Genomic DNA, 18,654 nt, shown 5'->3' with positions numbered 1-18,654 from the left:
GAATTTAAACTAAGAGAAAAAACATGTTGTCGCTACCCAACATTTACACTAAATATCAATGTCCATTTTATAAAAACTGGCTACAGACCATGCACAGCACTATAAGACTACAAGCAGAGTGCTATCTGGAAATCACAAGCATATATTCCAATTTGTTCCCAAATTACTTTGATTTTGGGAAGAAAATGTGTTTGTCTTTAAAGAACTAGTTCATGGATTAAAAAAAAATAAAGTACCACTATAAGGAGTGGCTCATAAGCCTACCAGAGAACATGAAAAACAGATTTTTAATATATTATTGTCTTCAAAAGAAACATTAAAACCAAATAAAAAGAGCAGCTGCTGTAAACTGTCTAAAATGAAGGTTTCAAAACGTGGATCTATTCTCTGATTAGTTTATTAAGAGCTGAACAGTATTGTTCAAATAGAGAACTAATTAACCAAAATTTGAACAATCAAAATATGCACGAGAATCCTAATGACAGGAAGATGAAAGTGACATTAAGATAGGTGGTCATTTTATAATGACAGTGTTTTATACAAATTAAAGTTTCCCCTTTCTGAACATAGCGTCTGAACATGAACTTCAGGAAAAAATGGGGCATCATTTTCAGCCCTGACTGAAAATGAATTAAAACTAACACAGTAAAATTGGTTTCTACTAACGCACAGCAAGTGTTTCATTGGAGAAGACTGAACAGCAGGGAAGAGAGGAGGGAAAGACTTTTTTTGTGCTTTTTATTTTGCAAACTCCCATCATCTACAACTATGAATAGACCTACAAAGATGTAATATGAGAAACTGGTAGCAAGACGGTATACTTCTCTCTCATCTGAGTTAACACACACTAGATTTCCAGATGTACATGTTAATTTCTAAAAGTTCTACTCCTAGTTTTAGGATCAAACCCCAAGGAAACTCCAGAATCTCAGCTATCACAATGGGTGGCTCCATCACTTTCTATAGAAGAAGCCTGGCGCTCTTTTGTACATATGCCCAACTACTGTCCCTTTGGATGTGAATCCAAAGCTGAAGGACTAAACAAAAAGTAGAAAATAAGTTAAAAAGAAATGAAATAGCCGTTCCTTCTCGCTTCCCCAGGTTCCTTTATAGCTACAGATTGTTTTAATTGCTAAGATTATAAAATACTTATTCTAGACAAAGAACTTCAAAAAGAAATGGAGACCAAACCTCACTAGAAAACTAATGTTTCATAAAGGTTCATTTAACGAGTATCCTGTAAAATTTTCTGCTGTTAGAATAAAATGTGACTTCAATATTTTGTCCATAAATGAGTTTTGGTTTTATGACCCTGCAAAAATAACTGCTACTGCTGTTGCCTTTGATTCCTTGTATTTTAGTCATTTTTTAAAAGTCTTTTTAAAGTGAGTATATTTTTTAGAATATTAAATTTTAAATCTGTTCAATATGACTACTTGCTTTATAAGGATGATTCTACTCATTTAGAAATCTGAYGCACTTACAAAATACAATAGTGACTTCCCCAGCCCCAACTCTAACAATTTAAAATGCAACCAAACGGATTTCATTGTTAGCAATATTTTCATTAAAACACAGTTTTAATCCTACTAATTTAGCAAAACAAATACATTCTTTCTCCTATTTTAATGAGTTCAAATTTTGCATTGGGATAAAAAGAGTTTTCAGTGTACTTAATTAATAGATCTATAAGCCTGTTGCTCTTCTGCTGTATGATCCATTCCACAAGCACCTGGGACAGAGTTTCTCAGACCAGAAGCACAGTCCTTCCCCTCGACCCTCAGCTGAGCTAAAGGATGCTCCTTCACTAGCTGTTAGCAGCACAAAAACATAACAACTAGCTAAGTTGCTTGTATTCTATCTCATGGAAAGCAGTACTACATACACACACTAGACAGTAGATTACAGGTAACAGAAATATTATCGGAAGAAAAAATTTGGTTAATTTTAAAGCTTTTCTTCCCATATCTCCATTTTTCCAGCATCACAGGGCATGAGCTATTCATTTGCCTTCAATCATTACCCTAAAAGAGAAACAGCTGCTGATATTCTCAGTGGATGATCACTGAGATATTTTAGCATATAAGAGGCAGTTGTAATAGCTAGTCAACTTTCTGGAGAAAAAAAGCCAAACRGAAAACTTTACATCAGACAGACCTTCCACCAGGTCAATGGCAAGGTTAACTACCTGATCAGCCACCGTCAGCCCTAATGCTTTTCTGGGGAAACCGGCTCAAGGACTGACAAGTGTTAACTCATGCCAGCTGTGGCCATCTAATCAGGGGATTCGGTTGTGTGCTCCGTGCTGGACAAGACAACCAACTCATTCAAAGCAAGCATGCAAACAGCTATCTGCTGACTCAAGTGAAGTTGACTGGAAAGAAGCAAAGAAAAATGCTTTGAGGGAAAAAGAAGAAAAGAAAAAAAAATGACACTTTTTGTCCTCCCCTTCCTAGTCAATAATGGCTCAGATCCTCTCTCCTCTACTTCCTGATAGAGCTTTATCAATATGATAAAAAGTGAAGCAAAAAACCCCAATAAATCCTACACCTTTATCTTCATGGTAAACTTCATCCTTCCTTAACAGACAAGCATCCCTCCACAACAACTCATAGTATCTGAAGCAGAAAGCAAAGAAAAAAAGATGGAAAAAGACTCCAATTAGCACACATTATGTCTATCTGCCTTCCGCAGTTCTTAAACTGTTTTGCATCAACAACAGTCTTTAAAAACTAAACAGCCAAAAAATTTTCAAATCTGGCTGTCATGTCTCTGTCATAATAAAAGTTCTCGTCGTTCCTCCTCATCCCCAATCTTCCACGCAGCTAAGAAACAATTGCCACAGCTAGTTCAAAGTCCTGGATCTGATTCTCAAAACTATTTAAGGAATCAGGCTCCCATTTCTACTTCAGAGGGGATGGATAAAATTTTATTAAAGAATTCTACAAAAGAATTAAGAGGCTTAGACACTCACACACCATTTAACCATTTTAACCATGTAAAAGCCTAAGGATTGTTAATCCCCACTAACTAACTCATTCTCAGACGAAATAAGCAGGATGCAGAATCAAAGGAGTATGGATGCCCAGCTCTCTTGAGTTTCCCTCCTGGAACTGATCCTAAGCACTTCTGAAAATTACACCCCTCCGATCTATCCATGAGCCACTGGGGCAGGTATACTCCCCAGGATAGCAAAAATCAAAGAGCACAAAATAAGTTGCACAAGTGACAAAGGAAAAAAAAAACTCAGATGGAAAGCTCATACTCTCAAACCGACCTTCAGAGAAACTGTCTCTGAAGTCTATCAAAAGTGGAAATGAAAGCCAGCATCAGATCAGGAGGAGGGTGATTGAGAATAACTACTGTGAAATCAATAAGGCATACACTGAAGGACAGAAAAAAACCATCAGATTTCTTTATAAGAAAAAAAGTGCAATAGTTTTAGCTCTCCTTTGTTTGAAACTATAGCCTTTAACAAAATTGATAATATTTTTCTGCAATATCAGTTCTGAAAAATACTAAACTCCAAATCGTTAGCTGAGAAGGACTGCAACTACTTATGTTTGAAGTAAAGGATGTGCACAATGTTTCTGATGAATTGGGGAGCAAAATATATTCAGGCAATAGATCATTTATAAAAACAAATATGAAGCCATCTTCTTTTTTTTTTCGTCCTAGAATTATTGACATCTAACAGCATGGTAGAGAGAGTAAACTGAGAAGCAGCCTTATTTAAAAAAAATAGTGACATATTTATTTAATATTCTTCACGGTGATGAAATACTAATCTAGGGCATACATACCCATTTAATTTAATGTGAAGATATGGCATGTGTCCATCAAAATTCTACTAGACTGTAAAAGCCAAAAAAGCAATTTAGTCTTTAAAATACTGTGCAATGAACACCATATTTTGGTAGAGAATTCTATGTGTTCCACTATAGAGGCTACATATTTAATCCATTACTCTTATGGAAGGAGTCTTCTCAATTCATGAAGTATTCAATTTTTTTTTTCCTGACTCCTAGCCTTCCTCCACATCTGGTTTATATCTGTCAATGTGTATTTTACATTGTGCTATTGTATTATGATAAATACATTGCATATAAAGTCAAAATTAAGAGGAATTGTATTTTTGTGAAGTGTATTTTGTGTACATCTGGAAACAAATGATAGAAAAGGGTTTAGTGGTTTTGGTTCAATTAGATAGATTTCAATGATCTGAGGATTATTGTCAAACATTTAAGCTTATATAAATTAAATCTGGGCAACATATAAAACATGATCCCCAGAAATTTTTTTAGCTTCAGGTAGAACTGACCTCCATCACTCATTATTAAGGTTGTGTGACACGTCCCATTATAATGCTACCTTTAAAATTTGTTAAAACTACAAGCAATTGCAGGTCCTGGGGCTAAAACATTCCATGCCAAGTCATTATAATAGATTCAAGCTTTTAATCTTGGTTTTGTTTTATGAAAATTCAAACCAAAATGATTGAGTTGCTCCTGGAATGACAGTATTGTTTTTCTTACATTCGGCATCTTCTTTTCTTTCCAAGCTGTAGAGCTTTACCTCCTCTCTTCCCCTGATTTGGAAGAAGGATGAAAATTCAGGAGGAGAGCAGCTTTGTATCAAACCTCTTATCACCTCTGAAAATTTGCACAAGATATAAACCTTGGGGAAACCAAAATCACAGTTCATTGGCATTCATTAGTAGCGAGTGCTTAGCACTGCCCCATGCTCCCCATCAAGCTTTAGCTGCAGTGAGCTGTGAGCTTTCAGCCTACATTTGGCTGCAGCAACTACAGCAAGAGTCTGCACCAGGCTGGACCAGCTCAGGGTCTGGACATCTGGACCACAAGCAAAGATCCCTTCTCCTGGGACGCTACAGGAATCCTCTCAATGACAAGGGGTCAAAAGCCGGGCCTGCAGCAGGCACGGTAACAGCACAGGCAGCACAAGCAGCAGGAGGAAGAGTTGATTCTGCAATTGAAGGCTGGAAACAGTAGGTTTAGTTGCAAGCTGTTGCAGGAGACTGAGACTGACAACCAATGGGAAGAAACCAGGAACAGAGATGAAGGAACAACCCCACAGAACTGAAATTTATCTTTTTTGTGCATATGAATCTGCTATTCCTTCCAGAGGATTCAACTTGATACAGTACACATCAGCTATTCACAAGGTCTCTCACCTTGTACAAAATATCTGATTTGATAAAGAAATCTTAGTCAGAAGACCATCTACTAATTTCCTTTTGGGACATTTCTTAAATCCCAACACCACAGCATCTGAGTGCTTCACCACCATTAATAACCCCTGCCTGTTTTCAGAAGAAATAACATCATACACAAGGATCAAAGTTGAAAGTATTCACTAATTTTGGGTGCTCAACCTGAGACATGTTAAAAATCATTTCACTTAGTTCAAAGTTCTTGATGATATTTCAATAGATTTCCACTGTTTAGTTCCTGGGTATCAAACCAAATTGAGGAACACACAGTTCCTCATGAACTGTAAAAATCAATTTGTATGGACACAACATTACACAGAAGCTCTGTGAAAAACACATGAATAGAATTCAACTCTCCAGAAAGGCTCTTTTCTGCCTTAACTATGAAACCACCTTCCTTTTTTCCTACAGTTCTCATCCTCATTTGTAACACACTGTGCAACAGAGCAGGCAGGAACTTTTCCATTTCATAATCCTGATCTGCACCCAGATCCTTCCTGTGCACTGTTTGATGAAGAGATCTTGCAGACAACGAAAAACGCAACGGCATAGCTACAGATGGTCATAATATTTGTGACCAATTTTTTTTATCAGGCAGTTTTTCGTTTGTATAATACAGAACACTGCTTTAAAGAAGCCCTGGAAGCATATGTTCAGCACAAGTGATACTATTAAGTGATTGAGACACTAAGCATAAGAAATTTGTTAAAAAAAAAAAAAAAAGGCCAAACAAAACCTAATTAGTAACACACATTTTACTGAGTGCTACTTTCATTTTATGGGCATAAAAAAATTCAAAGCTTTTTGTGCACTGTTCATAGTTTCAGCCCTAACGTTCTACTTGTACAGAGCAATTAGGGGAAAGAGACTATGGAAAAACAACTGCTTTCATTTAGCAAGCTGAAGAGCATTAAGTGGTTGAAAGGCAGGTTAAATATTTTGTGGTATTAATATCTTAAAATACGAAGGTAGCATCAAGATTATTTTAGTCTATTTTAAGTGTACAGTTTTAATCCTGACATTGAATTATTTTAAAAGTTTTTGCACATGCATTACCAGGTAAGTAATTCCCTCACCCCCCACCCCATTGGACCAAGACTAAGATATGCAACTGAAAAGGAATATCAAAACTTTAACAGCTCAAATATTAAATGCAGTTCTTGCAGTTATTCATGGTTACCGTAGCAAAATTTAAGGTACCTTGCACATGCAAGGGTACCTTAAGATTTGAATTTCCTGCATAATTTTCCTGCATAATAGTTGACCTCATTTGAATTTTAATGATGACTGTACTTAGGATATTTTTTGCACCCTTATCTTAATTTCAATCTTAAATCCAAGAGAGCTAGATATTATTTTTTCATTTCCTTGTTAAAATGGAGGTCATTATGGTTGTGAAGGTATTCCTGACTCACAGGTATGCTATCTTTGCTGACAAGGCAGGATCCTGGTTCTTTCCCTCGTTCAAGAAAAAAGCAGTAAGCTTCTGCAGATGTCCATACAAAAGGGACAAACAGGAGAATACACTATGCTTCATAAGGGAAATTAGTCTGCGTGATACAGGCAGCTATTGTCAGCAGGGTGGCACGAAATCACAGCTCCAAGGCATACTGAAGTTGCTACAAGGACATATATAGATGACAGGTAACACAAAAAAGGAAAGCATTATGGTTTTTATTATATTTAGGGTGCACTGTCAATCTGCAATATATGATCTTAATTTGGCCATTAGGCTTCAGCATACAGGTAATGTAATGTTACAGTAAACTAGTGGCAATCACGGTGAACTTACTCCTGGCATATGGGTCAGATGACAAAGACTTACTGGCAGGTTTTGGCTGCACCAGAACTTGCCCTACCCAAACGTGGTGAGTTTTCAACCATGGTCCACTGACTCACAGCCTGGCTACAGGGTAGGATTCAATGCAAAGGACATATGGACTTCTTTCAGAAGCTGAAGTAGGAAATGAGTAAGCAGCAACTAACAAATATAGGTGGGAAAAAAAAGTCTTAATGATGTAAAGAGATAACCCTGTCCCTAGCAGTAACAATAACTTATGAATTAGGAATAGCTTGTTTTATTTCAACTTAGCAGTGTAAGCATTCATGTGGTAACTATCATTGTAACATCTGAGCACCCTTGGCAAGTACAGTAGCAAACATTACCAGCTCTCTCAAATAGGAGCCTATACTCTTTGACTCCCCYCAGCACCAAATTTGTCTGCCTTAAGAATTGTGGAAATCTATCCAAGCAGGTTCTTGAGATCAGACAGCTCGTGAACCAGATGTTACCAGAAGACTTGGACAAGTTAGTTTTACATCTTGTTCTCACTGCAGGCAAGTTTTACCCCAGATGATGATCTTTCTTCGATATCTGACTGCACTGTTCAAAACAAAAAACCTTGGCACACACCTGCTCTTCTAGTGCTTCAAGAAGCAAAACAAATGAATCAAAGGTTATTCACAGGTCTACAGCACTGTACATACCAAATCCTCTGCTGTTACCGGTTGTCCCTTTTTATCATTAGCCACCACCATTTTTCCCAGCCTCTCCCTCATATCTGCCAGGCTGGTGGTAAGTGCCAGGATGGCCATAATTTCACTTGCAACAGCAATATCAAACTGAGCCTGTAAAATAAAAATGAGAATCATGAACCAAATCAGAGTCAGGTCAAATACTCACAGGGAATTGTCAGGAACAGACTCAGGAAAGACAGATGTCACACTGAAATTTAAACAATACTAAATTGTAACCCACTTCAAACACTTTGTTTGTATTTCCTCATTAATGTTATATGTTACACTTCATTTACTTGGGGATCAGTCTTGTAGACTGCTTAGCCCCTCAGCTCCCATTATCCTTAGCAGAATTTCCCTGAAGGACCAAGATTTTTTTTTTACTGTGGCAAAAAAAAAAAAAAAAAAAAAAAAAAAAAAAGACCAGATGTATTTTCAACTTTTTTGGCATGAGCACAGCATTGGTTTTTTTTTCCCCCTCCTCTATCTGTAATGGTCTCCAAAAGGTTTTTTTTTTTAATTCCAGTTTCAAAAACATTCTTCTTGTATTTGATCATTCTTTTTCTATACAAATTCAAAATTTGGAGTTTAGACTTCTAGGTCCGGAGCTTGATCTATGATGATGTAAAACATATCCACCCCTGCATCCCCCTTGTTCATGAAAAAATATATAAGAAAAAAAAGAAGAAGAAAAACGAGAACTATTTGCAGCATCAGACCTATTGCTCTTGTAGAAATAGATTCATATTGTGCAGTACTTCAACATAATATGAGCCATGGTCCTTACTTTTATGAATTTGCAATACGCATTAGTAATGTGTGTAGTATTTTACTATTAGAAAAGCCCAGGCCACGTGCTGCTAGAAAACAGAGAAGAAAGGCACAGTCACTAATGTATTATGTGACAGGAATGCAATGTGGGGGTGAGGAACTACAGCATCTTTAATAATCTCTCCAGCTCCAGTAAATTTAAATCTATACCAAATTTATTAATTGACATCACACCATTACCCATGCAGAAAAAGACACCTGGACTGGTCCCTATTTCAGACCAGGCTCACCTCTGAGCACCTGCATGTTTTGGCAAAACTTGTGACAACGCCTAAGCACTTTCCTGGATTGGGCCTCAGGCAGGGAGAGATATATACCATAAAAAATGAAAACTAATTCTGTAATAGAGATATTCAAGACAGGGATTCAAATGAAATGCTGAAGTTATAAAGCAAATTTTTTCTTCCCTGGAAGCAGTAGAACATACAACAAAATAGTTGGGTACATTGTGAACATTGTTATTGCTGGGATGACACGGACGCTACAGTTTCTGAAGGTAGAGGAATACACCCTGGAAGACATTGCAGCATATGCAGTACGGGCAATAAGCCTGAGAAAACTACGCCCAACCCACATACTGGAATATTATCTGACTTTATCAGGATGTTCATCAAGAGACAAAAATTTAAGTTTTTATTATACATATTACTGTTTTTACATGAAATATAAAAAGGACAGGAAAAACAATCCCAGGTAGATGCTTGAAGAGTGACACAATATTTTATTGAAAAAACAGGCACAAGATTGTGATAGCAGGTGCTGTTTTAACTCTAATAAACTTTATACACCTATGAAGTGCTGACGGAAGCCTTAGCTGTAAAGTCAGTTCTCTATTGACAAAAGGATCCACTCACATGTATTCAATTTCAGGACCAAGGCCATCAGTCATGTAATACACTTTAGAAACCACAGCATCCCTGTTCATTAAAATGCAGGCTTTTGTGCCTGCTGTGCTCCGCCATTTTACACAGGTGTCATTGATTTTAAGAGTGCTCGAACATCACTCCAAATATTTATAAAATGCATCTGTTAGCTATGAAGTCCTGTTTTATCTGGCTCTCTGGCTAGGCTCTGAAATGAGTTTCTCTAACTGCTCTTTATTTCTCGAGTCAGTAAGATCATGTTAAAACATGAATGGATATGTGCATCAGTCCAGTACATCAAAACTGGATGCATCAAGGTCATTTTAGCCAAAGCAGTACAGGAGCAACCCTTGACAGTCTTATGTCAACTAGTACTTTATAGTAAAACAACCCACGTTGAAGTCAGCAGCATAATTATGGTAGTGAAACGGTGCACAGTAAGGCTGGCAGAACCTGGCTCAAAGCTAACAACCACAATGAGTCACTGAAACAAATCTAAACACAGGAAAACATCTCAAGTGTTGAAAGAATGTGTACCATATTTTATAGTCCCAGCCCATTATCAAAGATGAGTATTAGCTGATTTGCATTTTTGTAAGTTACAGAAAGAAAAGTCTCTACTCCAGGCGCTCAAAAACAAAACAAAGCATCTCTCTCAAATTTGTCTAATTTAATTGACTGTTCTAACTATTGAATTAAGCAGAAACATTAAAAATCCTGTAAGACTATTTTTTTTACTCTTTATTGAGGCACAAAACCTAAAGGAGTTCTGAAATGATACAGAAAAATTAAAGATGTGAGTTCCACAAGAAGTAAGGCCTCATCTAYACCACAATAACTATTTACTTCACCTCAAAGTAGTCAGAACCTCAGGTATTTAGTTATCCAGAGTGTTAAATTACAATAATCTTCCTTGAATTAGAAGCAACTCCACATTACAATGAGTTTGCTCCACCTAATATTGTTATTCTACATTGCATTGTCTCATAACTGGATTTACCCACATGACCCAGATATACTTGTTCAGATAGTGTCAGTGAAGTCTGGCCTTGAATTTAGCAGTAAGTTCTTTAATAAACTTCCAGTGTTCCGTAATATATGCAAATTTTTCAAGTACTTTCAACACATTGTGCAATATACATTGAATTATTTCTGAAACTTCAGACTCTGTTATTCATTAACATGATCAGCTTCACTGCAACACTACTACACAGTATCAGCAGATGTTAGCATGGCAATTCAAAGAAATTTGCTGAAAGAGTTACAGACCAGCAAACATCTCTCAGCCTCTAAAGCAAAGTTTGTCCAGAATAAATTATAGTAATTGCCTTTACATACCTGACGGACAAATCCTTTCTCAGTATTTGCCTGGCCAATTGTYACCTTTCGTAGGAATCTGTCGTTTGTATCCACCACTAAAATAAGGGAAAAGCAAAAGCAAAACATATTAACAAAGATCCAGAGATCTGGATTCTTTCCAGGCATTTTACACATTTTTACCACACGTAAGATTCAGCTACTTGCACAGTACAGTGTAACCAGATAAACATGCTTCTGCATGTTAGCAGTGGCACTGGCTTGGTTTCTCCCCTCTATTTGATACCTTTAGACAACAGGTTGAAATAACACAAGCACTATTTCTCTGAACAATATTTGAGCCAACAGATGCTTAACATTCTAACGTACATCTTAATATTTTACCTACACAAGAAAAATCTGCCTTGGTAGCTACAAAGCACCTCAGACCTATCTCAAATCATTTTCCTCTTTATTGACTTGTTAAAAGTTGATTTTTAAGACTACAAGATGTAGCTTAAACTTGGTCTGTTTCTCTTTATAAGGATGATTATGTTGTCAAATTGGTTCCTCCAGACAAGTCACTTTATTGCACATCACAGTAACTAACTCCACATTCAGCTGGGTAGCATTCAGAGAAAGCTTTTTCCAACTGCCAAGACTAAGCATCTGCTATTTAACATAACTTCAATTTCAGACAACTGTCTTCCTAACCTGGAAACACTTCAGGTATTGCAAGGGCATGTCCAAACCATCCTGTGGAATTGTTAACTTCGTTTACATCGCAGCAATCCAAGTTCTCCATTTTGCACTGACAACAACTTTGGACGTGCCTTTGTAGGAACCAAAAGGAAGGACTGCAACCTGATGACGATGTTTCTTAGAAGGAAACATCAGGAGGATGTTTCTCCTTGTTAGAAACAAAGACCAGACTGCAGGACTTCTCCTTCCCTGGGATGGTGATCCCTACACACTGGCTCCCTCTTTCTTACAGTCTCTTTGGCCCTACAATCCTTTCTGCAGAAACCCTAGAAAAAGAGGTGTAAGGTTCTCTTGACAGTTTAGCCCACGACCTGGCATTCAGGTCATTCTTCTGGGAGATGTAGATTTGAACCCTGTTCGATATAAAGCAGAGAATCGAGGACTTCCCTGGGAGTTGCCTGTACTGAAGGCCAGTGGCATCACTTCCTCCCTCCATCACTTCTCCTGCTGTTTTTAGAGATTAACAAATTTGTCTGTGCAGAAAAGGCCAATGTAATTACCCAAGAACAAGAGGGATTTCAAATCTCAGTTCTACACAAGCCCCAGTAGGCTGAGAAAAGTAGGATTTCAGTCACATCCCTTTCTTGGTCATCTTGCATGAGGCTGTCGTAACTATGCCATATGTGCTTTCTTCCACGGTATTCAGGCCCCTGATTTCCTCAGGAATTCCGTTTAAGGGATGGTACAAAGCAGATGTGGTTAACATTCAAGATTAGGTTCAACCAAGAGCCAGTGTTAGGTTCAATGCATCTACTTCCTGATCCTCTAGAAATATAAACAGGATCTGGATACCATGAAAAGGGGCAGGAGAGGAGAACTTTCCTTCTTTTTAGTGTGTTGTACCTGTTAGGTCTTGTGTAAGATGACAATGAACTTTAAGGTTGTGACACTTCTAAGGAGACAGATCCTGACTGTAATTCATTTTCAGACAATCTGACAGATCTCTCTTCTGCCCTATACAGTAAATTTCTTGGTAAGTACCAACCTTCACAGGCATATGGATTGCAGAAATAGTCCCAAAACGAACACTTTCAAAGCTATCTAAAGCATTCTTAAAAACAGATTTTTTTCTGTAATGTTTAAAATATGCACATCATACAGATTTGCATGGGATAAAACTTTCACTAGCATTTGTTTGAGATGAACTGAATAATTTACTTGACAGCTGTTGAGTAACATTGCCTCCTCCCAAACCTGTGCTGATAAAAATGATGAGTTGTATTACACTATCATATTAGTCTTTTATGCCCATACAGGTCTTTTCCATGCATAAACACAGTGTGACTAATAAGAAACATCTTACGCCACGTTCCCCAGTACTATCTTGAGAAAATATCCCAAGTTTGAGACAGTATGCACATGAAGGGTACAGTAAAGTGCAGCCAAGGTTCCTGACTTCTCAATAGATTTAGCTTATATTGGTGATGCTCAGTCAAATACTCCATTTAACAATCAACTTTGATGGTTAGGAAGAAGAGGTGAAACCATACTGCATCTTTCACCTCTTCTTCCTAACAAAGTAACAACTCAATGCTTTTTTTAAAAAATAAAAAACAAAACAAAACAAAAACAAACAAGCAAAAAAAAAAACCAGAGGCCTATTTAGTCTCTGAGCTACACAGGCTGCTGAATGGAGGTGAAAGAGTGACCAAAAACAAGTACAGTAAGTACAAATAACCTAAACACACAATAGACACACTTAAAACCAGGTAAGATTTATACAATGCAAAAAGTCAGTCTTGTATGTTTTTAAGATGATTTACTGATGTGTAAGAAACAAGGGACGTACTTAAACTTTCACAGAGTAATCTATCCTTCAGAATATTAGCAAAGTCTCTTGAATTACTGCAGATATTTAACCAAGGTTAAATAAAAAAAATCCTAATTTAACAGCCAAAAAGCGAGCCTTTCTGATTACATACCTCTTTGCCATGTTATGGTAGACGGGTCAATATCAAGGCGCACAAATTTGCTGATCTCCTCTTCTGTTAAAGTACTAGGATCAGTCTTATTTATTCCCAGCCTCTGGAGAAAAAAAAAGATAAATAAAGGCAATAAAGTGGCTCTTTGAAAGGTATAGCTGCTTTGGCTTATCTCCTTCCCCTTAAGCAAGCATTTGGGAAAGAAAATAATTTAGGACTGAAACTATTTATAAAAGCACACAGAAAGAAATCTGTTACTAAAACAGGCAAATGTGGATGGAGAAGGGAAATAAAAAACGAGAAATACTCGTAGGCTATTAAATGAGATCTCTTTCTTACACAGAAGAAGCCCTTAACATAAGCCAAGGAGAAAAATCAACATTATCAGTCACTTTGAAAAAGATCATTAACTGCTTGCCCGATTTTGAGGATGCCTGTGAAAGATCCATGTGTTGTCTTGTGTGAATGCTCTTTGAATGAGAGAAAAACTTCTACTGAAACAGTCCATCACCCATAAACCCAGTCATTTATAATGAATGGGTCAATACATCCTGACTTTTATATAGATTCATTTCAACAAAACCAAAACTTTTTTTTTTAAAGTGGATCTACAGAGGTGGATCAGAAAACTGTGTTCAAGAACTGTTGTCTTTCAAAGTCTTTATCCTCTGTGGCATGAGAAAGCATTCCTCAGTGAATTAACCAGCGTGTTTACACTTCAGTATTAGAAATAAACCAAATCTAAATGTCTATAGATACTAACATTCTTGCATTTGAACACAGGCACTGAGTGCCGATTAATTATATTATGTTGAAAGTAAGCATGCAGGCATGTAGTGCTGAGCACAATGAGCTACACCAGCTATTTCCCTATTTAAACCAACACTTATTTCCAGAAAGTTGAGGACATCCTTTTGAGAGTATTAAAAGTGTTTCCTCCATGCTCCTTATTGAAGATCAGTCTCTCAGACTGTCTGTGAAGAATGCTTCAAAAGCAGATGCAGGCACTGGGGCATTTCCCGCTCTACTGAGAAGGAGAAAAAGCTATTGAGAACAGCCTGCTGTTTTTGACACTTGGTACCCCTATGGAAATTGCTGCTTACAGATTTTCACTCTGATTTTAATGAAGCAAGGCTTATGTGTTCAATGGTCAGTGCCTTGTTAATATTTTTTAATCCACTTACTGATTTTAATCGAATTTGACAGAGTTAGCAGAAGTCTTGGAGATTGTTTCCTACATATTTCATGCAAATAGGCAGACAGATAAAGGAGAAATATCCCCGGACTGTCTCCATCAAGGGAAGGTGGCCAGAAATCAGTGTCCACCTGCTCTGTTTGGTGTATCAGGCAGCGAGGAGGTACCGGCCAGTGACCCTGCACACACATTGCTCCAAACCTGTCACAAGACATGCAACCTTGTGCATGTTGAAAGCCAAACACAGTAAGAGGAATAAGAGGAAGCTAGTATTGTGGGAATGGGTTTAGGGAACTTTAACAAAAAAAATATAGGGATGCTGTGGAAGCAGGGGGGGCACTGGAGATCTGGGACAGAGCTGAGGTATGTGTGAGGGGAAACAAGGAACATTGATGGAGAGGGGAAGCTAAGAGAGGGGTGATCATGAATACTATGGCGGGGAGTCACACTGGAGGGCAACAAGAATATTGAAGACTCGCAAAAAGTYGGAGGCTGGGAGCTGGAGTTACTGCCTAATGCCTTAATTAAGGCCTAGAACAAGGTATAGAAAAGAAAATCGTATTCAAATTCAAAGGAAACCAGGCTTCATTAGTTCTGCCATCCGTAAGACAACTTAGTTTTGGAAGACATTATCCAAACAGTGTAGAATAAGGCTAGCACTCAAAAATTACGGTTTTACAAATAAAACAGCCTTCTCTTTAGGAGGCTCCATTGCCCCATTCTTAAAACCAAGATCATTCAAGTGAGCAAAGTTCATTACAAGGCATGCTTTTTACCACCATCCCTTACCCTAAACCCAGATGAAAATCCACTCGCATACTTAGCCAAACAATACATCTTGTACTTTTCTTCTTGGGGTATGTGTTTAGGCAGGGCCTGTTAACTTTAGTGGCTAAATTCCCCAACGATTACATTTGTACAGAGCAACTTTCAACAGAGGCTGACAGCAAAATTTTCAGTTGTTTCATAGCTTTCAACTGTTATCCATAGGGAGGGCTGGGTACCGGGACTGAAAAGTGAGCAGACCATCCATCCTGCAGTCTCAGTGACATCTGTGCTGAATCCAAGCAGCAAGGAAAAAGCTGACAGAGAGTAAGACACAGACTTGATGTGGACAAGGAGAGAAAGAAAAGCCTGGGACAGAAGCAGTGAAGGAGAGGTGGTAAGATAGGGAGTCTTTGGCCAATTATTAGTGGGAAAAAAGGAAAAAAATGAAGAGCAGGAAAATGAGAAAAGCAGTCCCTGAGTTTAGACAAAGAGCTAGTAAGAAACAGCATGGGACCTTCTGTACTTACAAGCCCAAATCATGTATGTAAGGGAGGAGTCTCAACCTTAATAATCCTCTTTGGACAAGAATGTACCCTCCTCCCCCATAAAGTTACATTTTACCATCTAAATTTTATTTTTATGTATAAAGAATCATCAGATTAAAAATAAATCTCAACAAAATAATTCACTTATAATGGAAATTGTAATGTACTTATTTGAATCTTACAAAGCTAAGTTGCAGCTCATTTGACAGACAGAAATCTCTCTCTACTACAGAGATGCTTGGTATGCTATGAACAACAGAAACATCACCTCCACCTTGTACCCTACACACCAGCGTGTGAACAAGGGCAAAATGAAAACATCTCAATGTTTCCTGAAAACTTCTGCAAGATCTACTCTGCCACAGAGGCAAACAGGCATCATCCACATCTTTGTCTAGGGTCATGCAGACAACTGAGCAGCCCAAAAGCTTAAAATGTTACTAGCAAGTATCTTTTAAAAACAGAAAGCTGATATTACCTCCCTCCTCCTTTTCACCCCCCATTCCCAGTGCAGCTCTGTGTGCACCTGGCAGCCAGTGATTGCCATCCACTGGCTCTGAAGCAACTCTGGTCAGGCTTACACACTGATGCCTCAAAAGCCAACAACGAACACGGAACTGGATGCAGAAGACTGACGAGGTCCTTAAGGTTCACATTCAAAATTACCCTTCCCCAACAGCAGTGGATTGCGCTGTTCTCCACTTATTTATCTGATTGGCAACATCAAATCTGGATGTGTTATTCATATATGAATTGCATAGGAAGCTCTTCTGGAAATATTCAGGAAGCATGATGGGATGCAAAAACATACTATGGAAACAAATGCATTTCTATCCCTCTAAGGGAGAACACTGTCAAATAGACTTCAGGAAATTCCCAGAAGTATATGCTACAATAAACTTTCAAAACCAGAAAATATTGCAGCACCAGAAAATCTGAGCTTTCATATGTGACTTTACCATAATAGGAAAAGAATTTTAAAAATTCTAACCTTAATATTTCATCAGGAAAGACACAACATTTACAAAATATTATTGGTTTATTTCAGAGGACAAAATAACGAAAATACTAGTTACAAAAATAATATCAGACCCAGATYCTATTACTGCAAGGAGGATGCTTTTAGAAAAAGTCTGGACTCAATAAATTCTTGAGGAAAGTTTGTATAAACTCAGTCCCAAACCTCAAATAATTTGCAACAAGTTGCAATAAGAGAATATGTTTTATGAAGAGACACTATAATTGAGAGGAAAATACATTAACAACTTACTCTCAGACGGGCAAGCTGAATAGCAGAAAATCCTCTCACACCATTAACTACTGGAACCAGTCTATTATACAAAGCCTAGAAAAACCACATGGCAAGTTAATGTAAAAAAAAGTTACAACCAAGAACTATTTATATGAAAACCTGATGTTATTTTATTTTATTTAGATTAATGCCAGTAAGARTTTCTCAACTGTCTAAGTTGTGGACTTCTGGTTAGCCATTTAAAAAACAATTCTGAGAAGGCTGGTAGGCTTTCAGTAATGCCTATGATTTAGTAGTCTAAATTCAATTAACAGAATTATTGTGTTTCTATGTCTCACAAAAAAATTAAGTATTTCTGAAATTGGGATCCCCTTTAAACCTTTAACCAATTTAATCAAATTTTAACCAATTATAGTATTCATACTACTAACATTGTTTGCAAATTGGCTTAAATGCATACTTGTGTCATACCAAGTAAAGAGGACAAGACAGCTCTGTTCATTTTTATCACAGCAGCCAAAAGGAGGAGGTTGATTCCCTTCCCTTCTCCCTCCAAAGATTCATGTTGTATTTGTGTTAAGGTCACAACAACCTTAGTGGAAGGGGGAGAATCTCATTTATTTTCCTCACAGCCTCCCTCTTCTTAGGGTACAGCATACCCAAGAATACATCTTAAGCCTAACTTCTGGCTTTAAAAGGAGTTTACAAATTATTAAGAACAACAAGATTTGTAGGGAGAGATAACATCTTTTATTAGAGTATTTAGTACAGTTTGACAGCTTTGTCAACTATTGTTGACAAGCTTTTGGGCATATCTTAAACACTATCTTAAGACAGAAAAATATATTCTACAACCATCATTTCCCAGCAGAATAAAGAATGGCCCTAGCAGTAATTTTTGTTCACATGGTGAAATCATAAATAGATAATCCTATTATTTTACTTTAAAATACAATTCTACAGAAAAACTGAAAAGAAAAAATGTCATGTGGATATTAGAAAATAATTCTCACCTTATCAGACTGAGTATTTTCATGCAAGATCCTAGCATCAATAGCAGCAGCCAGCAAATTATTCGCAGCAATTATAGCATGAATATCTCCAGTCAAATGAAGATTGAACTATAGGGTGAAAACAACAAAAAAAGTGTTAAGAGTTTTAAGAGTTTAAAGTTTCATTCTGTTAATCCCAGACAGATTAATGGAAACAGCTCAGATCAGCCACCTATCAGTGTAGATAAAGTATCATTAGGACTGAAAATACACTGAGCTATATGAAAGACATGTTTTCACCTGAGCAGGTGATAAACTACCCAAAGCCAAACAAAGCCACAGAGGTCTTTATTCGTTACTAAATGATCCAAGAATAGAAAGCCTAGGGCTATGGTTCCACATCATTAATACTAAATCAGTCCAAATCAGCAGTACAAATTTGACCTGGATCAGATGTGAAGATTTTTGCTGAATCCCC

At 37.3% G+C, this 18,654-nt stretch overlaps 1 protein-coding gene across 1 annotated transcript in view; it reads right to left on the bottom strand.

Annotated features, from left to right (window-relative positions):
- Window positions 1–18,654, bottom strand: part of MTHFD1L (methylenetetrahydrofolate dehydrogenase (NADP+ dependent) 1 like) — a 163,366-nt gene that overhangs the window by 101,101 nt on the left and 43,611 nt on the right. The window contains exons 14-18 of the mRNA XM_026083885.1: window positions 18,198–18,305; window positions 17,203–17,277; window positions 13,425–13,527; window positions 10,783–10,859; window positions 7,721–7,861 (exon numbers count right to left, since the gene is read on the bottom strand). Coding sequence (XP_025939670.1) covers window positions 7,721–7,861; window positions 10,783–10,859; window positions 13,425–13,527; window positions 17,203–17,277; window positions 18,198–18,305 — 504 coding nt within the window. The remainder of the gene's footprint in view (window positions 1–7,720; window positions 7,862–10,782; window positions 10,860–13,424; window positions 13,528–17,202; window positions 17,278–18,197; window positions 18,306–18,654) is intronic.

This window comes from Apteryx rowi, unplaced genomic scaffold (assembly GCF_003343035.1).
Source record: "Apteryx rowi isolate R43461 unplaced genomic scaffold, aptRow1 scaffold_118, whole genome shotgun sequence".
In the NCBI taxonomy this organism is placed as follows: Eukaryota; Metazoa; Chordata; class Aves; order Apterygiformes; family Apterygidae; genus Apteryx; species Apteryx rowi.
Note: the sequence above shows the minus strand (reverse complement) of the source record. Positions and strands in the feature narration are given on the sequence as shown.